This window comes from Aphidius gifuensis, linkage group LG1 (assembly GCF_014905175.1).
Source record: "Aphidius gifuensis isolate YNYX2018 linkage group LG1, ASM1490517v1, whole genome shotgun sequence".
In the NCBI taxonomy this organism is placed as follows: domain Eukaryota; kingdom Metazoa; phylum Arthropoda; class Insecta; order Hymenoptera; family Braconidae; genus Aphidius; species Aphidius gifuensis.
In genome coordinates, this window is record NC_057788.1 from 30407332 (window position 1) to 30428755 (window position 21424).

Here is a 21424-nt window from a genome sequence, read left to right on the forward strand (position 1 = left end):
ATTAAGAACAATTTTTAATCATTAAAAAAAAATTATTTTCCTATTATTCTATCAAATATATACATCGTATATATATATATATTTAAATTCAAACCACGAGCGGATGTTAGACTAGAAAAAAAAAAACCCTAGTTTTGAGCGCCAATAAACTTTGCATTCCTAGGGAGCGTTCGATAGCTGGCCGAGGCCAAAACAGCCTGATCGTGCCCATCGCCATTAAAGATTGTTTTATTTTTTTTCTCTTTTTAATATAAAAAAAATTCCATAGGTATCAAAGGTATGTATCTCATAAAAAAAAACATTATTTATATTTATTTATGTTTATATAATTTATAAACAATTTTATTTTATTTAAATAGATATGATTTATTAATTATATTTTTTTTTATAATTTTATTTATTTACGGTTTTTAAATGAAAATGTGGACGGCCACGTTGTTAAATTTTAAGGTTATCCCGGCATTGATAGTATTAATTTTTTTTTTTTTTTTTTTATTAAATTTTAAATAAGTGTGTTAAAATTCAAATTGTAAAGTTTCGAAGAATCGAGGAAGCAATTGTTAAACAAGGTAAGTGAAACGATTGTTGAGGTTCTCTTGAAACTACAAAATAGCTAGCTCAAAAAATTGATGAATTTTTCTAATAATTATTTTTTTATTTTACTTGCAGTTTTTGGAAAAAGACAATAAAAAATTAATTATAATATTGTTGATTAAAAAAATAATTAAAAATGCCACAAAATGAATATATTGAACGTCATAGAAAGCTCTATGGACGTAGACCAGATTATGAAGAAAGAAAACGTAAACGTGAAGCTCGTGAACCACACAGAAGAGCAGCACAAGCACGTAATCTACGTGGTATCAAAGCAAAGATATTTAACAAAGAAAGAAGAAATGAAAAAATACAAATGAAAAAGAAAATAAAAGCACATGAACAGAAAAAAGTTAAAGAAACAACAGAACCAATTCAAGATGGTGCATTACCAGCATATTTACTTGATCGTGGTATCACAAATCGTACAAAAGTATTGTCAAATATGATTAAACAAAAAAGAAAAGAAAAAGCTGGTAAATGGGATGTACCAATACCAAAAGTTAAAGCACAATCAGAAGCTGATGTATTTAAAGTTGTTAAAACTGGTAAATCAAATAGAAAAGCATGGAAAAGAATGGTAACAAAAGTTACATTTGTTGGTGAAAATTTCACAAGAAAACCACCAAAGTTTGAAAGATTTATCAGACCAATGGCATTACGTTTTAAGAAAGCACATGTTACACATCCAGAGCTTAAAGCAACATTTCAATTGCCAATTATTGGTGTTAAAAAAAATCCAAGCTCAGCAATGTACACAACACTTGGTGTTATTACTAAGGGAACTGTTATTGAAGTAAATATTTCAGAATTGGGTCTTGTTACACAATCTGGAAAAGTTGTATGGGGAAAATATGCACAAGTTACAAATAATCCAGAGAATGATGGTTGCATTAATGCTGTTCTTCTAGTCTAAATTATAAAAAATTATTAAATTAATAACAAATTTAAAAACAAATAAATTATTAGGAATAATAAAATGTATTTAATTCATATTGTAAATAAACACAAAAATAATATTTTAATTAAAATACAAGACTTTATACGACTTATAAATTGATCCTGCACAAATGAAAAATTATTCTGTTGTTGATGATGACATTTAATAATTGATGGATGGATGTTTGTATTTATTTTTCAGACATACCAAATAATAGAGGATGCAGATCTTTGTGAAGACACTCACTGGCAAGACCATCACTCTTGAGGTCGAAGCTTCTGACACAATTGAAAATGTCAAAGCCAAGATCCAAGATAAAGAGGGAATTCCACCAGATCAACAAAGATTGATATTTGCTGGTAAACAATTGGAAGATGGACGTACATTGTCTGATTATAATATCCAAAAAGAATCAACACTTCATTTGGTATTGAGACTTCGTGGTGGTGCCAAGAAACGTAAGAAGAAGAATTACTCTACTCCAAAAAAAATCAAGCACAAGAAAAAGAAGGTCAAGCTTGCTGTTCTTAAATTCTACAAGGTTTGTTTTTTAATAAATTGATTACTTATTTATTTGTATTTTAAATAGAATATATTTTAATAATTTTTTGTTGATTAATTATTCATAGGTTGATGAAAATGGAAAGATCCATCGTCTTCGTCGTGAATGCCCATCAGAACAATGTGGTGCTGGTGTCTTCATGGCAGCCATGGAAGATCGTCACTACTGTGGCAAATGTGGCTTCACACTTGTCTTCAACAAACCAGAAGAAGTTTAATTATTTATGTAACATTAAATAAATAATAAACAAAAATTTATTTACATAAAAATAATTGAAATACGACTTTTTTATTATTTTTAAACTTTTTTTATTTATTTATTTTTTTTCAATTTACTGACACCAATAGATTGAGTATTACGTCCACCAGTATGCTGTGTAAAATCGAAATATTTACGAGGGATAAAAAGACTGCTACTCTATTTTATTTATATAAAAAAAAAAAAAAAAATTGCAGCTTAAAATTAAAAAAACTAGGATGACAAGTATTCAAATTAAAAGTAAAAATTTCGTTCTAAGATATTTTTTTTTTTTATTGTTAATAAATCAATAGAAATGTATTATTCATTTTTAGCAGATTTAAAATCTATGATAAAATAGTATGATCATTATTAAGACAGGTTTTATCCTCGACAAGGCCAACAACTTTTTTTTCGTCTAAATTCTTGTTCAATTCACAATCGAATGCCCAACGAAATTTGGTAGAAAAAATGTACAAATTATCTGGTTTAAATAATTTAAAAAATAAATTATTTGCAATTAAAAATGCAAGTACATTTTCTAAATCATTGACATCAGAGCTCAATGAAATTAAAGCAGCTGGTACATGGAAAAATGAAAGAATCATAACATCAGCACAAAAAACAAAAATATCATTATCAAATTTTGATAGAAAAGTATTAAATTTTTGTGCAAATAATTATCTTGGTTTAGCAGTGAGTATAAAAAAAATTTAAATATAAAATATAAATTAATTTTAGCATTTTTTTCAATAGAATAATCAAGAAATAATAACAGCAGCAAAATTAGCACTTGATAATTATGGAGCTGGTTTAAGTTCAGTTAGATTTATATGTGGAACTCAAGATATTCATCGTAAACTTGAAAATAAAATATCACAATTTCATAATCGTGATGATACAATTATTTATGCTTCATGTTTTGATGCAAATGCTGGTTTATTTGAGGTACTATTAGGTCCAGATGATGCTGTACTAAGTGACGAATTAAATCATGCATCAATCATCGATGGAATTCGTTTGTGTAAAGCAAAAAAATATCGTTATAAACACCGAGACATGGCTGATCTTGAATCAAAGCTATCAGAAAGTATGTCAGCAAAAAAAAGACTTATTGCAACTGATGGTGTATTTTCAATGGATGGTAATTTTGCACCACTTGATGAAATAATAGCACTTGCTAAAAAGTATGATGCTATAACATTTGTTGATGATTGTCATGCTACTGGATTTGTCGGTGATACTGGTAGAGGTAGTGAAGAATATTTTAATAAACTTGGAGGTATTGATATTATTAATTCAACATTGGGCAAGGCACTTGGTGGTGCTGCTGGTGGATATACAACATCATCAAAAGAATTAATTGATTTACTTAGACAAAAAAGTAGACCTTATCTTTTTTCAAATTCACTACCACCACCAGTTGTTGCTAGTGGTAAATATGCATTATCATTTAACAATAAAACATTATAATAAATTAGATAATTATTTAATTAATAGGTATGAAGGCATTGGAACTCATTATGTCTGATTCATCACATTTAAAAAAACTAAATGAAAATACAAAAAGATTTAGAGATCGTATGACTGATGCTGGATTTATAATTGGTGGTGAAAATCATCCAATAAGTCCAGTAATGATTGGAGATGCTAAATTGGCTGCTGAATTTGCTGATAAAATGCTTGGTACATTAATAATAAATTATTTCGAAAAATTTTTATCAATAAGTAATTAAAAAATTATTTTTTATTTTTAGAAAAAGACATTTATGTTATTGGATTTAGTTATCCAGTTGTTCCAAAAGGTAAAGCAAGAATTCGTGTACAACTCAGTGCTGTTCATACAGCTGAAGATATTGATCATGCTGTTGATGCATTTATTGAAATTGGAAAACAATTAAATGTCATTTAAATAATAAAATTTATAAACTTTTATAAAATACAATATAAAATTTCTTTAACAATGTAATTAACAGCAATGATTTATTTATCATTATCAGTTATTTTAATTAGTAGTTTATCTTTTGGTACAGTATCACCAACACTACACATAATATCATCAACAATTCCACTTGCTGGTGCTTTTATAACATGTTCCATTTTCATAGCAACAATGACAATCAATGAATCTCCTTTATTAACATGGGCATTTTTTTTAACAAATATTTTATCAACGATTCCAGGCATAGGACTAACAGCAGCTCCAATTCCATTTTTATCTTGATTTTTTAAAATTTTAATATAATCTGGTTCAGGAATTTTTAAATGCCATGAACGATCATTTGTAAACACATGAATATCATTATTTGTTTTAAATATTTTTGATTTTTTAATAATTTGATCAATTTCAGTTTCTAGCTCAAAACTATTATCATCATTTGGTGACAATTTACCACTAACTTCTTTCCATGGACCAAGATCATTTATTCTCATCATAAATAAATCTGGTTTTTCATATTTAACAACAACAATATATTTTTCATCATTAAATAATAATTCAAATTTTTTAATTAGCTTATGATTAAGTCTAAATCCAAGTTCAGTTCTAAATGGATTTAATGGATATTGAGTATTAATTCCAGATTTTATTGAATGATAATCAGCAATTAATATTAATCCTAAAATTGCTTCTGATAATACACCATGTGGTACATATAGCTTGGGAAATAATGCATCTAAATTTTCATCAATAAATCCAGTATGTACATCACCAGATTTAAATTTTTCATGTCTACAAAGATCCTTGATAAATTCAATATTTGTTTCAACACCAGCAATATGATAATCTGATAATTTTTGTTGCATTATACCAAGTGCTTGTTCACGATTATTACCCCAAACAACTAATTTAGCAATCATTGGATCATAATAAACAGTTACATCATCACCTTGTCTAACTCCAGTCTCAATTCTAACATTATTTGATGATTCTGGTGCTTTTAAATGTAACAATGGTCCAGCTCTTGGTAAAAATCCATTACGTGGATCTTCAGCATATATTCTTGCTTCAAATGCATGTCCATTTATTTTAATATCATTTTGTTGCAATGGTAATTTTTCACCAGCAGCAATATTAATTTGCCATTCAACTAAATCAAGACCAGTTATTGCTTCAGTTACTGGATGTTCAACTTGTAAACGTGTATTCATTTCCATAAAATAAAATTTATTATTATTTTTATCAAATATAAATTCAACAGTACCAGCACCAATATAATTAACAGCTTTTGCTGCTTTAACAGCAGCTTCACCAATTTCACAACGTATTTTATCAGTTAAACCTGGTGCTGGTGCTTCTTCAATTACTTTTTGATGACGTCTTTGTATTGAACAATCTCTTTCAAATAAATAAACAGCATTATCATGCATATCAGTAAATATTTGTACCTCAATGTGTCTTGGATTTTTAACATATTTTTCTAAAAGTACATCAGAATCACCAAATGATTTTTGTGATTCTGTTCTTGCTGATTCTAGAGATTCAATAAATTCTTTTTCTTCATTTGCTATACGCATTCCTTTACCACCACCACCTCTAACTGCCTTAATCATAACTGGAAAACCAATTTTTTTTGCCTCATTTAATAGTACATGATTTGACTGATCACTTGAATGATATCCTTTCAAAGAAAAATATGTGTTATCATTTAATTTTATTTATTTAAATAAATTATGATTTTTTACCTTCAATAATTGGTACACCAGCATTACTCATAATTTCTTTTGATGTACTTTTAATTCCCATATCTCTTATTGCACTTGCTGGTGGTCCAATGAAAATAATTTTTTCTCTCTGGCATAATTCAGCAAATTCCATATTTTCAGATAAAAAACCATAGCCAGGATGAATTGCCTGACATTGTGATTTTTTAGCAATTGTTATTATTTTATCTTGTCTTAAATAACTACTGTTTGATGCTGATGGACCAATATAGTATGCTTCATCTGCTAAATTAACGTGCATTGAATTTTTATCAGCATCACTGTAAACAGCAACTGTTTTAACACCAAGTTTTTTTGCTGTTTTAAATATTCTACATGCAATTTCACCACGATTTGCAATTAAAACCTATTTTAAATTAAATTAAACATTTTTCATAATAATGATAAATTAAAATTATTATTTTTTTTATTATTTACCTTGTTTATTCTTTTTTTTGGAAATACATTTGTTGATTGTTGACGACAAATGGCTAGGCAAGACCTGTTTGTTAAAAATAATTTATTTAATTTTATTCATAGCAGTTGTTAACGAAATTAATAATATTATTTAGATACATACTTTTTTATTAAACATTTTGAAATGTTTAAATACATTTTTTTTTGATAAAATGTTATTTAATTATTTAGAATTATTGTTAAAAATATATAAGAGTATCAAACAACCAGATAGACAGCTGTTTGATTTTTTTCTTTTTATTTCTTAATGATGATGGAATATTCATGACGATTATCATTCATTTGCTATCATCGACATTATTTTAGCGATAAGATATCATGAATTTTTAATTTTATTTTATTTATGTAACGTTTGTTTACTGAAAAATATTTATAGAGTTAAACAGAGTGTTAAAAATTAATTTAAAATAAAAATAAATTTATCAAATTAAAATTAAATAATAGAAAAAGGTGACTATAAAAATAATTAATAAACAAATACATTTTTTTAAAAGATTTTATATTGTTTTATTTTATTTTTTTTTTACAAAGCTGTTTGTTTATGTTATTGATGACAAGTGTCATGTCACATTTGCCACATTGTTGTGTCAAATTCTATGAAGACACCAGCAGTCACTACATTATTTGTTATGTCAACAATGAATTGTTTCATCAACTTTTTAGGATCATTTTTAATTATAAATAATTGTAATTGTTATATAAAATTAACTCTTTTATTTTTTTGACAACAACCAGCTGATGACGAGCTTTATCAAGTCGCGAATGGCGCCATTAAAATGTCGCTACTTGCAAACATTTCCAAAATTTGAATTTAAAATTATAAACAAATCAAAGTATTTTAAAGAAATAAATTAAAAATCAGCTTAATACACAATAAAATTCATCAATAAATCATCTAATATTACTCAATAACATAAATTTTAATTTTCATTTTAAAAATTTAATTAAAAAAAATATAAAAACAATTATTTATCTGTCGCCAATTGCAAACATTATTTTTGCATTAATTTAAATATTTAATATCTGCCAATAATATTTCAATTTTCTCATGAATTTTCAAAGCTTCATTACAATTGGTTAATCCACATAAAAAAAAAGTCCCCCCACAAAGTAGACGCCAAGACTCTTGAAGACTCTTGAAGTCTTGAGAATGTGATGCAGGTTTATTTCAGTGTGTGTGAATTGCACTGTAGTGAATGAACACAACAGTCTGTGATTGGACCCGCGCCAGTTCACATGAATTATTAATTAATTATATAAATATTATATATCCAAAAAATATATATATGTACACATCATCTTGTTGTTAATTAAATTGCAATTATGTGTCTAAATACACATGGATCTTGGAAAAAAAATACCAAGATTATAAATAACAATCAAATATTAAAACCATAGCATCAAGTGTCAAATAAATATATATCAAAAAAATATATAAAATTATTAAATATATACTATAAAATATAGGTATATAAAAAATTATTTAAAAAAAATATAAAATGAAAGTTCTTGGCATGGGGATCTTTGTAACAATCGATTTTTGAAATACACAAACACACACATCATCATCATCAGTAGTACATACATAATACCCATATATACATATTCAAGTATATAATAGGCACAGGTATTACATAGTGTATTTATATCTTTCTATATATATTCACATCGATATTCAATACCAACTTCCAGGAAGTGTGTATATTATTATTTAAAGCATAATAAAAATATAAACATCAGTTGGACAAGATATATACTAATTATAATAATCAATTATTATTATTATTAATTTATAAGAAAAAAATAATAATAATAATTGGAATTTAGGCTGACGCAGGAAGATGCCAATGGCGAATTCGAGGATGTCGAAAATCGTGGAGTCAAGTGTGTAAGGGGGGAGTTGAAGAATAGACTAAAAGAGACAGCAAGGAAGACGAAAAAAAAGCAACAGCAGCAGCAGCACAAAAAAAATATCTAAAAAAAAAAAGATATTAAAAAAAAAAATATATATAAAAGTGGGAGTAGAAATGAGAAGACCATAGCTTCAACCAAGTGCGTGTATTGTGCGTGTGTGAGAAAAGAATTTAACAAAAAAAAAAAAAAAAGTAAGAATTCTTAAAAAAGTGCCCCTCAACTTGAAATCAAGTGTCCATCATCCGCTCCAGTTTGATAATCATAAAAAAATATATTTTTTAGATTAAAAAAAATAAATAAATAAACAAATAAAATTTGTCATAAAAAAGATAAGAATAATTGTTGTTTAACTTTTAGCTTTACTAGTGAATATAGTAATAAATAAAATAATAATAATAAATAAATAAAGTGTTGTTTTTTAGAGTGTATATTTAAATAAATATAAATAAACAATATGGAGGATAGTCAGCTGTTGATGACTGAATTACCATCAGCATTAACAACAGGAGGAAATAATAATAATCAAGCTGCTGGTGGAACGACATTGTTACATAGATCAGGACATTATTACCACCTGCATCAACCACACCTGGCAATATCAACACCCCAAAATACAATACAACGTCAATCACATGTACCACCACCACAACCATTTATAAATTCACCAACAAATTTAACAAATTATGTTAATACTGGTATACATCGTCATTTTATTGATAATCGTGTTAGTGATATAATTGATCAAACAAGAAATATATCAATATTATATCCAGAAATACTTGCTCATATATTTAGCTATTTGAGTGTTAATGATAAAGGACATGCATCACAAGTATGCACAGCATGGCGTGATGCAGCATATCATCGTTCAGTATGGCGTGGTATTGAAGCAAAATTACATTTACGTAAACCATCACCATATTTATTTAATAGTATTGTTAAACGTGGTATAAAACGTATACAAATATTATCATTAAAACGTGGTCTTGGTGATGTTATAAAAGGTATACCAAATCTTGAATCATTAAGTTTAACTGGTTGTTATAATATTGCTGATAATAGTTTAACAAATGCAATAACAAATGATTATTTATCATTAATTGAACTTGATTTATCATTATGTAAACAAATAACAGATGCAACATTAACAAAAATTGCTCAACATATGAGAAATTTAGAATATTTACATCTTGGTGGTTGTTGTCATATATCAAATCATGGATTATTATTTATATCATGGGGTTTAAGAAGATTAAAAAAATTAGAATTACGAAGTTGTTGGAATATATCTGATGATGGTATTGCTAATTTAGCTGGTTTAAATCAATCAGCACCTGGTGGTACATCAGAACTTGAACATTTAAGTTTACAAGATTGTCAAAAAATAACTGATGAAGCACTTGGACATATATCAAGTGGTTTAAATAAATTAAAATCAATTAATTTATCATTTTGTATATCTGTATCTGATTCTGGACTTAAAAATTTAGCTAAAATGAGTAGTTTACGTGAACTTAATTTACGTTCATGTGATAATATATCAGATATTGGTATGGCATATCTTGCTGAAGGTGGTAGTCGTATAACAACACTTGATGTATCATTTTGTGATAAAATTGGTGATCAAGCATTACATTATATATCACAAGGTTTATTTAATTTACGTTCATTGTCATTATCATCATGTCAAATAAGTGATGAGGGTATATTTAAAATTGCTAAAACATTACATGATTTAGAAACATTAAATATTGGACAGTGTAGTCGTTTAACTGATAAAGCATTGTTAGCCATTGCTGAAAGTATGGAACAATTAAAGTGTATTGATCTTTATGGATGCACCAAGATGACTGAAAATGGTATTAAAGAAAATACACTTAAATTTCCACAATTAACTTATATTAATTTGGGATTAAGCTCGAGTTGATGAGTATGATTTATCAATCTATTCAATACCTCATATAATATTCTAGTGGTTTTATTATTTTTTCAACATCTTCTTTTTTCGATTTTTCAAATTGAAGATCAAAATTTTTGTTCCATTCAAATTATTATTTTTTCATTTTACTATTTAGCTAAAATTTATTGTTAAACAATTTATTTTTCTTTTCATTATTTTTATATATAAGGTATATTTTTATGTACCTTAAGGTTCATTTTTTTTTTTTTTTTTTTTAAATGTTATTTTTGAACTGTAAATATTAAAAAAAAAAATTTTTTTAAACACGGAAGTAAGGACGTACTGCTAATAGAAAAAATATTGTACTTATCTAAAAAAAAATTAAGCAAATATTTCGATTTTATATTTTTCAATTAAATTTTTTTTTTACTAGAAATTTTTCAATTTAAAATTATTATTTTGTATTAACTTGGTTTAAGATTATTTTAATTTTTGACAGTTGATTGTTGGAAAATTATCTGCTTGTTAGTTTTTATAATATTTCGTTAAAATTTTTCCAAGAAATTTTAACGTTGTCGATAAATTTTCTTTATTAATTTGTGCTAATTAAGTGAAAATATAACTTCGTTAATTTTAAGATATGAAATTAATGATTTCTACCTCGTTTTTTTTTTATTTTTTTTTTAAATAATAATTTGTTGTAAAAGCGTATCCTCGCGTCTGAATGGATTGTGATATGCAATTTTGTTTCTGCTGGACAACAATAATCTGGCATTAATGTAAATTTTTTTTTTTTTCTTTTAATATTTAGTTGACATTGTACTATTCATTTAATTAATGTAAAAGACATTTATTGCTCAGTTTACAACAAACGAAAGATGTGATAAAAAAAAAACCTAAATAAATAAAAAAAAAAAAAGATAGGCATACGAATCTTGTTGAATAACGTTGGAATTTTCAAAGTATATTCTAGATGAAAAAAAAGATAAAATTTTTAATTAAAAAAAAATACAAAAATAATAAATTTTAAAACAAAATAACAAATACTCTTAAACAATAACCAAAAATAATAAAATAAATATGTTTTTTAAAAAAAAAAACAAAAAAAGAAAATAAAATTTTCAATTATAAAAAGAAAACAAATTAAAAAAGCAAATAAATTTTAAACAAAATAAATAAAAAATACAGTTAAAAGAATAAATTGCAATAAATTATAATTTTCTGTTTATTAATTTTTTAATTTCTTTTAATTTTCATTTATTTTTATTCCAAAAAAAAAATATGTTGACTTTTTATTTATAAAATAAAATTATAACACTATAATTACAGACTAATTAATTTGTAAATAATTATTAACCGTTACTAATAATTCAAATCAAAATAAATAAATAAAAAAAAAACCATCGCAACATTTTTTTTTTTTTAAATGATTATCACTATTTTTGTGTTTCTACTATTTTCCGAATATAAAAAAAATAAAATAGATATAAATAGATGTTAAAACGAATTTACTGGAAGCCAGCCAAGTCATCTACAACTCGAAAATAATTTATAAAAAAAAGAACAAGACGCGAGTAAATATAATAAACAATAATAATAATTAAAACGAGTTTAAATTGTGTACAATAATACAATAGTAACAATAATGATAAGATAATATGAAAAAATAAAATAATAAAAATTGTTAAATTAAAATCAAAAAGAAAATTAATAATAAAATCCAATTGTTTAATTAATTATTATGAAAAATTATTGTAAACGTAAATTAAGCAATTGCTGAGTGATTGACGATTGAGTGCAATTTTTTTTAACGTTTTTTGCATTTGTAAAATAATTTAAACAAATTGTTTTTTTCATTTTTTAAATTTTTGTTTCTTTTTTTAAATCTTGAGATGTATTGCCATACTCTGGTTGATTAATTTTTTTACCCAGTTAGACAAAAAAAAAATACTTTTTTAATTAATGAGAACAAAAGAAAAAAATTCCCAGTTTTAAATTTTTATAATAAATGAGTTGTGTAAGTTTTAGGAATAAATTTTGTGCGAGATGATATAAAATAATTACATGAATGAGTGAAAATTACTATTAAATTAAAAATTCACAAAAGTATGAATGTGTTATTATCTAGAAAAGTGGCCTTATCGCATAAATATTTAGCGCGCATTATTCTAATAATTATAAAAAATAAAAAAAACGAAAAAAGAAAAAAAAATAATAAAAAAAAAAGAACAATTGTGTTGGATATGTAAATAATTGTGAATTATTGCAACGAGCATGACAAATTAAAACCAGTAAATTAAAAAAAATAAATAAATTAAGTTTAATTAAAATTAATTAAAATAAACAAACATCGCCTTTAAATATAATAAACATTTATTTCATTGAAATAAAAATAAATAAATTCAAATAATGCGACCAAAATACATGAATTAAATAAAATTTCAATCGCCGATTTTGAATATATATAGATATATAATAATTGAACAAATAAAAAATAAAAAAAATCATAAACAAATAAGTTTTAAAAATAAACAAATTGTATCAAAGTTCAATTGTCCTAAGTTGGAGTAAAGTTAAAAGTAAACCGTGTAATATTTTTTCTGTACAATTTCTTGTTGAAATATATTATTTTTATAAAATACATAAAAATTAATGTTTTTTTATTATTTAAATAAAACAATATTTATTTATTATTATAATAATTTTTTGCATTTTTTTTTCAATGCTTTCAGGAATAATAATATCTTTCCAGTGTGTGTAAATATACCAAAGTTTTTTTTAGAAAGTTAAAAGAGATATACTTTTGTGTGTCTTGGGGGAGAGATAAAAAAAAATATATATATCAGACAAAATAAAAAGTCAAGTCATGTGATAGTTATATATCTGCATGTACCATATATACACATTTTATATAAAAAAAATAAAAAAATACATTTTATACAATTTTTATATATATCCACAGTTCCACACACAAAGTTGAATCGATCGTTTTCATTGGGCGTCGTCTTTAAAGCACCAAATCGCCACATGAAAATAAATTTTTATGCTGCTAAAAAAATAAAAAAACAACCTCATTGCTCTCTGTTATTACTGTCTGTTACCACTGTTAATTTTTTGTTTTTTTTCTTTTAATCATAATAATAAATTTGCATATATAAATTTGAAAAATATTGATACACTCCAAAACACACAAAAAACATCAAGTTTAATCACCAAGAAGCCTTTGTTTATTAACAGTGGTTATTATAAACTATTATTATTGTTAGAATTTATTTATATATATTTTATTTGTGTGTTAAATTTAAAATACAAATGGATCATAGCTCAAGTGATGGATATCGAGAAATGGAAGAAAGAATATTAATTCGTGATACAAGTAGAAATTTAAAAAAATATGGAAGTACATCTAGGCATATGATACGTAATGATAATTTAATAAAACACATTGTTGATAAAAATGATACACTAGCTGGTATTGCACTCAAGTACAGTGTCACTGTAAGTAATCAATTAATTAATTTTTTTTTTTTTTCATAATTTAGATTGATAAGATTAATCCTTTTTTTTATTTTTCTTTTTGTCAATATATAATTTATTGATTTAATTTCTTTTTTTTTTTTTTTTTGATATTTAAATTTAATTATAATATTTGTAATAAATTAATTAATAGTAGGTATAATAATTTTATTGATTTTTTTATTTTTTATTTCAGACTGAACAAATTAGAATGACTAATAAATTATTCGCATCTGATAGTTTATTTTTACGTGAATATTTAATGATACCAGTACCAAAAGAATTAAATAAAAAAAAAAAAAATGATAATTTATTTGATAATAATTTAATTGATAATAATTTAATTGGTGCTAATTGTTTAAATAAAAATAATGATAATAAAAGTAATAATGATGATGAAAATTCAATCGATAATTTTTTAGCTAAAATGGACTCATCTATAGCAACTGTTAAAAATGATATTAAAAAATCACAAGAACATAGTTCGTAAGTAAATAAAATTATAATTTAATAAATATAAAAATTATAAATATAAAATTATTATTTATAGATTTTGTACTGATGAAGAAGATTGGTATTTACAAAGACATAAATATGGTGCTAGAAATCGTCATAGTAATTCACAATCATCATCAACAAATAGTGCAACATCATTAACTGAACAATATAAATCATTATCATCAGATAATGTACATGAACTTCCATCAGCAGTTGTTATGACAAATGGTAAAAAATTAAAAAGCTCACTACAAAAATTACAACAACATCAAGATGAGATATTTCAATTGTAGCATAATATATATTATTTTAAAAATATACTATTATTATTAATAATAATGTATAAAAAATTTATTGATATAAAGTTAATCCAAAGTGCAAATTATTACTCTTATTATATGAAAAAAAAAAAATAATTATATATAAAAAATTTAAAAAGACTATTTGGATATTTGAAAAAAAATGAATTCAAATATTTTTCAATTTTGCTGCTATGTTTATTTAATAATTACGTAATATTTTTATTATTAATTTTATAATTTACAAATGGTTTTTTCGTTTTTTTTAAATTTTTGTATTTATTTTTTATCATTTCCAATTGCCCAGATTCGTTTAATTGAGCCACCAACACCAGGACCATTATAAATAACAGCTCCTAAACCAGCAAGTGTAATACCAGATAATAAATAAAGTGCCAACATAAGTACTTTTGGAAGTATTTTACCAACAACTGCTGGTCTTGCATAATCCAATATAACTGCTTCAAGACCCCTAAAATTCAATAATAATAAAAAGCTCAGTTAATCCAATATATACCTCAATAGATTAATTATGAAAAAATATTAATTTACCAATGAGCATGCATAACAACAAGTAGAGAAAATGCAACATCAATTATTGGATTTTGTAATAATATTACACCAGGAAATAATACAACAAATGATGCAGCAACAATTCTTTCCATTTGCCAAAGACGTACATGATCACCATGACTTGATGCACGTATTTGATTTGCAAATATACCAAGTGCACCTGTAAGCTATTTAAATAACAAACAAATATTAAATATAACATTTGTATTTTTTATTTGTGTATTTATATTTTTGCAAAAATAAATTTACCTTATTTGATTTTTGACAAACATTTTTGACTGGTACTAGTCCATTATGTTTGACATTCTTAACAAGTGAATTATAATTTCTCACAGTAATTGGTAATTTTTTTTCAACTGCCAAACGACTTGATCCTGTCAACAGTTCTAAATAAAATTATAAAAAATTTATTAATATCTTAAAACATTAATAATTAATTGCTTATTTTTGATAAATATTACTTGATAAAGTTGGGATGCTTTTGGCAAATTGACATCTCATGAGGTATGCCATTATTTTGATGACACAATTTTAATTAAAAATTAAAGAAAAATTATTAGTCTTATCAAATCCACTGAATTATGTAAAAAATTACCATCAAATTTTATAATAATAATTATTATTATTCACACACACAAACACACTGGTGTGTCGCTTTTTTTTTTTTTTTTTTCTACGAACTTGGAAATGATCTATATTTTGTGCTAAGGGCTGATTTACAATTTAACACAGCCAATTAAAAATGTCGGCGGCCATTTTGAGGTTTTATTATTGGCGGAATTATAAATGCACAACAAATTGTAGTAAAATTTTATCCGTTGGCGAATTGTGATGGCTTTTTCACAGGAAAAAACAGGAAAAAATGCGTGTTTGTTCTCTTTCACCTGTTAATTACTAGTAAATAAAACCCAGTATTTTGTCTAATCAGTAGCTTTTTTTTAATTTTGTTGAAACAAAAAACTATGCACTATAAGAATAAACAGCTTTTAGAAAATCAAATTTCGAACATGTAAGTTTACTCCAATTTTAAACACAAACATTTGTTATGATGACACATAATTATCCACATGTTGTTTTTTTTTTTTCTGCTCCAAAACATGCTTGGAGTAAATATATATAAAAATAAATAGTGTTTAATGGTTTTTCTGTTATTTTATTTAGGAATAAAACATTTAAAAATCCAGCAAAAGATGATGCCGATGATTTGTTGTTAAAAAATTATGATAGAACTTATGGAAGACCAAAGAAAAGCTCATCACCTCAATTGAGTCCTAGATCATCAAAAATTAAAAAAGGTTACTGGAAAAAACAATCAGCAATAATAAATTCATCATTAAAAGAAACATTTGATAATGCAGCTCAAGATGATGATGATGACGATGAATTTGATGAAAAAATGTTTAAAAAATCACATGGTAATTCAAGCAGAGTTCAGGTAATTAAATTTGACATTTATCATAAATTAATAGCTAATAATTTAACACCCAGACTATCTAAGAATAATGATTATTAAATGAAAAATTAATCTAGTTTGATTTACAGGATAAATTAAATATTCCAGAATCATCAAATATTCATAATATAAAATCAAAATGGTACAATGCACTTTATCCAACCTACAAATCAAGACTAGAAGAATTTAAAATGACATTTTTAAATATGCCAGATGATGAACGACTTGTTGTTGATTATTCATGTGGTTTACAAAAAGATGTATTTATACATGGACGTCTTTATTTATCACAAAATTATATATGTTTTTATTCAAAAACTTACATGTCAGAAACATCAATAATCCTACAATGGAGTGACATTGTTTCAATAACCAAAGATAAATCAACAATAGTACCAAATGCAATATTGCTATCAACTAAAAATGATAAATTTTTATTAACAACATTTGGAGCTAGTGATAAAACTTATACAATGATGTTGAAAATTTGGAAAAGTGCATTAATTAATCAGGTAAAAAAATTATTTATATATTCAACTTTGTTCTATGAAAATGCATCGATAGATATTTCTAAAATTTGTAAGGTAATTCGAGGCATTAGCTATGATAATTTATTTTTTCTTTTAATTTATTTACAGCCACTAAGTAACGAAGAAACTTGGCAATTAATTCATACAAGTTATGGTGATGAACTGGGTCTATCATCAGACGATGATGATGATAAAAGTTTCCCAAATAAATATCTTGGTGATTCATTTTCTGAGGTAATAATTATTCCAATTTTAATACATGTATTATTTAATAATTTTAAATTAAAAAGACAATTTTTTTCTAATGTATTTATTTATCAACAGTTTGAAGCATCATTCATGGCTCATTCACGTGTTCATTCTCGTGCTCATTCAACATTTTCATTTCCAAATGAAAATAAAAATATTTCATTAAAATTAAATAATAATTTTGAGCTATCAAATAATAAAAAAGATTTAAATGATCCAAGTGAAGATGACAGTGAAAATGATAATCTTAATAAAAGTATTAAAAATGATTCAGATTGTACAGATGAACATGATGGTCGTGAAATAATAAATACAACAATACCAATAAATATTGATCAATTATTTATATTGCTATTTACTGGTTCAAAATTTTTTTTCGATTTTCATACATCAAGAAATACAAAAAATTTAATACAATCAGCATGGATTAAAAATCAAGATAATGGTTTAAAAATGCGTAATATTACAATGACAGTATCATTGAATCAATCAGTTGGACCAAAAACATCACAAGTTAGTGAAAAACAAATAATGTTACCATATTGTTCACCTGGTTCAAAATATTCCATTGATATTGAGACAACAAATGCTGGTATACCATATGCTGATTCATTTGTTGTTAATACACATTTTTGTATGACAGCATTATCTGAATGTGAAACAAATATTAAAATACATTCAAAAGTTGATTTTAAAAAAGACGTATGGGCTATGATGAAAAGTTTAATATTAAAAAATTGCTGGAATGGATTGGAAGAATTTTATGGAAGTTTAATAAAATCAGTTGCATTAGAATGTGCTGATATTAATATGAAAGATAATAGCTTAAAAAATTTTACAAAAACAAATGAAACATATGTTTGTTCTGATAAAACTGATAGAGCAAATTCATCAATTTGTAAAAAACAAAAAAATGATAATTTAAAATTTCAGGGAACTTTTAAAACACCAGATGATGGTGTTACAATTATCAGTTGGATTCTTCTTGTTGCTATATTATTTTTAATGTTAATTAATGGATTACTTTATTATAAATTATGGGGACTTGAAGATGCTGCTGCTTATACTGTTATGGATCTTCATGTACTTAAAAATACACCAAAAACAGAAGAGGAATGGATTAATTTATTGCAACAACAGGAAAGTTTACATAATGTTGAAATGAGAAAATGGCAAAGAGTTTTACATACTGCTGCACAATTATTAAAACAGGTAAAAATATCTTTATCAACTTACGAATAATTATTTTTTGTTTATTTTTTATGTAAAAATTAAAAACGGATTTTTTATCAATTTATTTATTTTTATTTTTTTTGTATTTTTTGTGTTAAGACAGAGGAATCCTTGACTGAGTTAAGAAAAAGCATGCACCCAACAGCAACTGATAAAATATTCTCAGTCTTAAAACCACATTTATAATTAATTTTTTTTTTTTTTTTAAATAAACAAAAACGAAAAAAGATATGAACGAGATCAACTGATACACCTCAAAGATTTAAAGTAATTTTAATTTAAGCTTTTCTTTTTCTTTTAATTTATATTTAAATTCGAAACTAGTTTTAAAAGTTTTTTTATTTTATATATTTCAACAAAGACTATTTTGTAGATAATTTATTTTTTTTTTCTTTTCGTATAAAGTTTTTTCGAATCAATCAATTAATATACTTAGGTACATTTTTTTTAAAAAAACATAAAAACGACAATTAAAAAAATAATTTCGAAATTATTTTTTTAAAAATACTCTTAAAAGACTTTAAAAAGAAAAAAAAAAACCTAAATTATCTAACAATTGTCTAAACAATTAATTGTATTAATCATGATCAATTTAATGTTATTTTCGAAAAAAATAACTTGGTATTTTACAAAACCAGTTTTTACCTTTTAAACAAAAAATGTTTGACATGTTTTTTTTAACATTATAATTAATTTAAAAACGATGAATTTTGTAAATATAATATTTCTTGTAAAAGAAAAAACGAACAAATAGATTTAAAAATATAATTTATAATTTTTTGTAATATAATTTTACATGGTTAATAAAAATAAACGTCATATTTAATAAATAAATAAATTTTTCGATACAAAAATTTGATACTTACCTTGATGTCTCTGCCAGGGATCATTAAATAATTAGAATAATATTTTCAAATGAAATGAAACAAGGAAATAATAAAATCAAATAAATACTATAATAAAAATAAATTTATTTAAATTAAGTAAATACTTTATTTTGTCATTGTTTTGTTAATTTTCCTTATTAATAACTTACTAGCTATAATTCAATGAGACTTTTAGATTCCTTTTTGACTATTTTTGACTCAGTTGATGATGTATTTGTAAATGATCTTATATGTGATCTAAAACTAGATGAATGTGAAACATGATGACTCCATGCTTCATCTCTAACAACACCATGATTTCTTGGTATCATTAACAATGGATCATTGCCAGTCTTAATAGATAATCTTTCTTGTAACATTATTAGCTTTGTTCTCCAATATTCATAAGATGATTGACGTAATGCTCCAATCCATTGTTCAACTTGGCATTCACTTCTACCAGTTAATATATGACGTTTTTCATGATCATTTGAAAATACAATACTAAATGCAAATGCACCATCATTTATAACATCATCATTTATTTTACAATTTTCTAGTATTATTATTCCAGCTGGTTGACGTTGTTCAACATTACCAAATTCATTTATATTAAAATAAAATAATAAATTACCCATGAGCTTGAACCAACGTTCTTTAAAAACTAAAATTAACAAAAATAAATTAATTAATTAATTTATAATTTAGATAAATACATATTATTAATTATTAATTTTTATATTTTATACCTGATTTATGAGCTTGTTTATAATTCAATCGTCCTTCTAATTGTGGTGCTGCTTTACTTGCATCAATTAATTCTTTTTCATTAAATTTCATTATTTTAATTTTGTTCGTTTAATAATCTCGTTTTTTAAATTAATTAATCATAAATAAATAATAAAGTTTGTTTATATTTATGCTTTATATTTTTGTTTATGTTAGACGTGCATAACCTCTTTTAAACTTGCCAAAGTTGACTAATATTTCTAAGCCATTGTCACTAAATTGTCTATTGATTTTATTATTATTTTTGATAAATCATAATTTGTAAATTTCAATTGATAATACACCCATGATCATTTGAATAAACGACATTATTTATCTTGATTTGTGAGTAATATATTTTAATACAATATAAAACCAACACACTGACCAATTTAATGATAATAAAATCTTAAATCATCATCATCACATCAGCTGATGACGTATTTCAATAACAACTGGTAAAAAAAACAACATAATGTATAAAAATAAATTGCTCAAAACATAAAGAGTATTTTACATATGAAAATTAATAAAATTGTGAAAGTTTATTGAAAATAAAATAAGATAAATAAATAATTATCAAAATGGAAAGTTTATTAGAAAGTTCATCATTGTGGATTGATGAAATTAGTGAACTTCTTCCAAATTATACAACAGCAACAATAAATTATTTACTTGAAACAATTGGTGTAACAACTGAAATAGCTTGTGTCATGAAACCAAATGATGGATTATTTATTGATATTATAAATTATTTTAATGAATTAAATTGTTATCTTGCATTTGATAATTTTCAATTTCAATTATTAAAAATTTTTTGTGCAATATTAATGACAATTGTATTATTAATATTTGGAGCATGGCATATTTATGGAAAAAGAATATCAGAAAGATTTATGGATCCAGGTAATTTTATTATTTAATAATACATTTTTATTATTTAACAAAAAAAAAAAAAAAATGTATACTATTATTATTTTATGGTTTTCAGCTGCTAAATTTGATGAGTATCGTAACACACCAAAATATTATGACACATAAAAAAAATCCAGCTAATTATTAGGATTTTTTTCTTATAAAAAAAACTTGGAAAGTTGATAAGTAAATTAAATT

General features: G+C 24.2%; 10 protein-coding genes across 11 annotated transcripts; 7 read left to right on the top strand and 3 right to left on the bottom strand.

Annotated features, from left to right (window-relative positions):
* The first annotated feature begins 181 nt into the window (after positions 1 to 181).
* Positions 182 to 2368, top strand: LOC122860357 (ubiquitin-40S ribosomal protein S27a-like). Its single transcript, XM_044164141.1, has 3 exons — positions 182 to 277; positions 1736 to 2075; positions 2164 to 2368. Exons 2-3 carry the CDS (start codon positions 1755 to 1757, stop codon positions 2311 to 2313), a joined length of 471 nt encoding a protein of 156 aa, XP_044020076.1. The 5' UTR covers positions 182 to 277; positions 1736 to 1754; the 3' UTR covers positions 2314 to 2368.
* On the top strand, positions 201 to 1729 carry LOC122860356 (ribosome biogenesis protein NSA2 homolog). Its single transcript, XM_044164140.1, has 2 exons — positions 201 to 277; positions 670 to 1729. The coding sequence occupies exon 2, from the start codon at positions 731 to 733 to the stop codon at positions 1508 to 1510; it is 780 nt and encodes a 259-aa protein (XP_044020075.1). The 5' UTR covers positions 201 to 277; positions 670 to 730; the 3' UTR covers positions 1511 to 1729.
* Positions 2369 to 2612: 244 nt separating the features above from the next.
* LOC122860355 (2-amino-3-ketobutyrate coenzyme A ligase, mitochondrial) lies at positions 2613 to 4245 on the top strand. The gene is made up of 4 exons (XM_044164139.1): positions 2613 to 3029; positions 3090 to 3768; positions 3834 to 4019; positions 4091 to 4245. The coding sequence occupies exons 1-4, from the start codon at positions 2805 to 2807 to the stop codon at positions 4243 to 4245; spliced, it is 1245 nt and encodes a 414-aa protein (XP_044020074.1). The 5' UTR covers positions 2613 to 2804.
* LOC122860353 (methylcrotonoyl-CoA carboxylase subunit alpha, mitochondrial) lies at positions 4049 to 7262 on the bottom strand. Its single transcript, XM_044164137.1, has 5 exons — positions 6994 to 7262; positions 6616 to 6871; positions 6474 to 6537; positions 6018 to 6402; positions 4049 to 5953 (listed from the first exon to the last, which is right to left on the bottom strand). Exons 2-5 carry the CDS (start codon positions 6648 to 6650, stop codon positions 4317 to 4319), a joined length of 2121 nt encoding a protein of 706 aa, XP_044020072.1. The 5' UTR covers positions 6651 to 6871; positions 6994 to 7262; the 3' UTR covers positions 4049 to 4316.
* Positions 7263 to 7671: 409 nt separating this feature from the next.
* LOC122860354 (F-box/LRR-repeat protein 14) lies at positions 7672 to 11910 on the top strand. Its single transcript, XM_044164138.1, has 2 exons — positions 7672 to 8139; positions 8340 to 11910. The coding sequence occupies exon 2, from the start codon at positions 8881 to 8883 to the stop codon at positions 10351 to 10353; it is 1473 nt and encodes a 490-aa protein (XP_044020073.1). The 5' UTR covers positions 7672 to 8139; positions 8340 to 8880; the 3' UTR covers positions 10354 to 11910.
* Positions 11911 to 13295: 1385 nt separating this feature from the next.
* On the top strand, positions 13296 to 14735 carry LOC122860358 (lysM and putative peptidoglycan-binding domain-containing protein 2). The gene is made up of 3 exons (XM_044164142.1): positions 13296 to 13824; positions 14039 to 14328; positions 14393 to 14735. Exons 1-3 carry the CDS (start codon positions 13639 to 13641, stop codon positions 14631 to 14633), a joined length of 717 nt encoding a protein of 238 aa, XP_044020077.1. The 5' UTR covers positions 13296 to 13638; the 3' UTR covers positions 14634 to 14735.
* A 172-nt stretch (positions 14736 to 14907) lies between these two features.
* Positions 14908 to 15889, bottom strand: LOC122860359 (succinate dehydrogenase [ubiquinone] cytochrome b small subunit, mitochondrial). The gene is made up of 4 exons (XM_044164143.1): positions 15674 to 15889; positions 15462 to 15598; positions 15192 to 15379; positions 14908 to 15111 (listed from the first exon to the last, which is right to left on the bottom strand). Exons 1-4 carry the CDS (start codon positions 15723 to 15725, stop codon positions 14919 to 14921), a joined length of 570 nt encoding a protein of 189 aa, XP_044020078.1. The 5' UTR covers positions 15726 to 15889; the 3' UTR covers positions 14908 to 14918.
* A 113-nt stretch (positions 15890 to 16002) lies between these two features.
* Positions 16003 to 18980, top strand: LOC122860361 (protein Aster-B-like). Of its 2 annotated transcripts, none has more exons than XM_044164144.1 (6): positions 16003 to 16221; positions 16374 to 16647; positions 16743 to 17177; positions 17304 to 17429; positions 17520 to 18656; positions 18777 to 18980. In XM_044164144.1, exons 1-6 carry the CDS (start codon positions 16175 to 16177, stop codon positions 18861 to 18863), a joined length of 2106 nt encoding a protein of 701 aa, XP_044020079.1. In that variant the 5' UTR covers positions 16003 to 16174; the 3' UTR covers positions 18864 to 18980. The 2 variants fall into 2 exon arrangements, with proteins under 2 accessions (XP_044020079.1, XP_044020080.1); XM_044164145.1 differs by having other exon boundaries at positions 16005 to 16221; positions 16755 to 17177; positions 18777 to 18978.
* A 686-nt stretch (positions 18981 to 19666) lies between these two features.
* Positions 19667 to 20401, bottom strand: LOC122860365 (pleckstrin homology domain-containing family J member 1-like). The gene is made up of 2 exons (XM_044164150.1): positions 20293 to 20401; positions 19667 to 20207 (listed from the first exon to the last, which is right to left on the bottom strand). The coding sequence occupies exons 1-2, from the start codon at positions 20381 to 20383 to the stop codon at positions 19717 to 19719; spliced, it is 582 nt and encodes a 193-aa protein (XP_044020085.1). The 5' UTR covers positions 20384 to 20401; the 3' UTR covers positions 19667 to 19716.
* Positions 20402 to 20891: 490 nt separating this feature from the next.
* Positions 20892 to 21417, top strand: LOC122860366. The gene is made up of 2 exons (XM_044164151.1): positions 20892 to 21217; positions 21303 to 21417. Exons 1-2 carry the CDS (start codon positions 20896 to 20898, stop codon positions 21350 to 21352), a joined length of 372 nt encoding a protein of 123 aa, XP_044020086.1. The 5' UTR covers positions 20892 to 20895; the 3' UTR covers positions 21353 to 21417.
* Positions 21418 to 21424: the final 7 nt, after the last annotated feature.

Bases quoted from the DNA above. Each gene is read 5' to 3' on its own strand.
- LOC122860356 (XM_044164140.1), top strand. From the start codon at position 731: ATGCCACAAAATGAATATATTGAACGTCATAGAAAGCTCTATGGACGT.
- LOC122860361 (XM_044164144.1), top strand. From the start codon at position 16,175: ATGCACTATAAGAATAAACAGCTTTTAGAAAATCAAATTTCGAACAT. The intron at 16,222-16,373 runs GTAAGTTTACTC...TATTTTATTTAG, and splicing joins GAAAATCAAATTTCGAACAT to GAATAAAACATTTAAAAATC. The intron at 16,648-16,742 runs GTAATTAAATTT...AAATTAATCTAG, and splicing joins GTAATTCAAGCAGAGTTCAG to TTTGATTTACAGGATAAATT.
- LOC122860358 (XM_044164142.1), top strand. From the start codon at position 13,639: ATGGATCATAGCTCAAGTGATGGATATCGAGAAATGGAAGAAAGAATA. The intron at 13,825-14,038 runs GTAAGTAATCAA...TTTTTATTTCAG, and splicing joins CACTCAAGTACAGTGTCACT to ACTGAACAAATTAGAATGAC. The intron at 14,329-14,392 runs GTAAGTAAATAA...TATTATTTATAG, and splicing joins AAATCACAAGAACATAGTTC to ATTTTGTACTGATGAAGAAG.
- LOC122860355 (XM_044164139.1), top strand. From the start codon at position 2,805: ATGTACAAATTATCTGGTTTAAATAATTTAAAAAATAAATTATTTGCA. The intron at 3,030-3,089 runs GTGAGTATAAAA...TTTTTTCAATAG, and splicing joins ATAATTATCTTGGTTTAGCA to AATAATCAAGAAATAATAAC. The intron at 4,020-4,090 runs GTACATTAATAA...TTTTATTTTTAG, and splicing joins ATTTGCTGATAAAATGCTTG to AAAAAGACATTTATGTTATT.
- LOC122860353 (XM_044164137.1), bottom strand. From the start codon at position 6,650: ATGTATTTAAACATTTCAAAATGTTTAATAAAAAA. The intron at 6,538-6,615 runs GTATGTATCTAA...TTTAACAAACAG, and splicing joins TCAAAATGTTTAATAAAAAA to GTCTTGCCTAGCCATTTGTC. The intron at 5,954-6,017 runs GTAAAAAATCAT...TTTCTTTGAAAG, and splicing joins TGGTGTACCAATTATTGAAG to GATATCATTCAAGTGATCAG.
- LOC122860366 (XM_044164151.1), top strand. From the start codon at position 20,896: ATGGAAAGTTTATTAGAAAGTTCATCATTGTGGATTGATGAAATTAGT. The intron at 21,218-21,302 runs GTAATTTTATTA...TATGGTTTTCAG, and splicing joins AGAAAGATTTATGGATCCAG to CTGCTAAATTTGATGAGTAT.
- LOC122860354 (XM_044164138.1), top strand. From the start codon at position 8,881: ATGGAGGATAGTCAGCTGTTGATGACTGAATTACCATCAGCATTAACA.
- LOC122860359 (XM_044164143.1), bottom strand. From the start codon at position 15,725: ATGGCATACCTCATGAGATGTCAATTTGCCAAAAGCATCCCAACTTTA. The intron at 15,599-15,673 runs GTAATATTTATC...AATTTTATTTAG, and splicing joins AAGCATCCCAACTTTATCAA to AACTGTTGACAGGATCAAGT. The intron at 15,112-15,191 runs GTAAATTAATAT...ATTGAATTTTAG, and splicing joins GTTGTTATGCATGCTCATTG to GGGTCTTGAAGCAGTTATAT.
- LOC122860357 (XM_044164141.1), top strand. From the start codon at position 1,755: ATGCAGATCTTTGTGAAGACACTCACTGGCAAGACCATCACTCTTGAG. The intron at 2,076-2,163 runs GTTTGTTTTTTA...AATTATTCATAG, and splicing joins CTGTTCTTAAATTCTACAAG to GTTGATGAAAATGGAAAGAT.
- LOC122860365 (XM_044164150.1), bottom strand. From the start codon at position 20,383: ATGAAATTTAATGAAAAAGAATTAATTGATGCAAGTAAAGCAGCACCA. The intron at 20,208-20,292 runs GTATAAAATATA...TGTTAATTTTAG, and splicing joins TAAACAAGCTCATAAATCAG to TTTTTAAAGAACGTTGGTTC.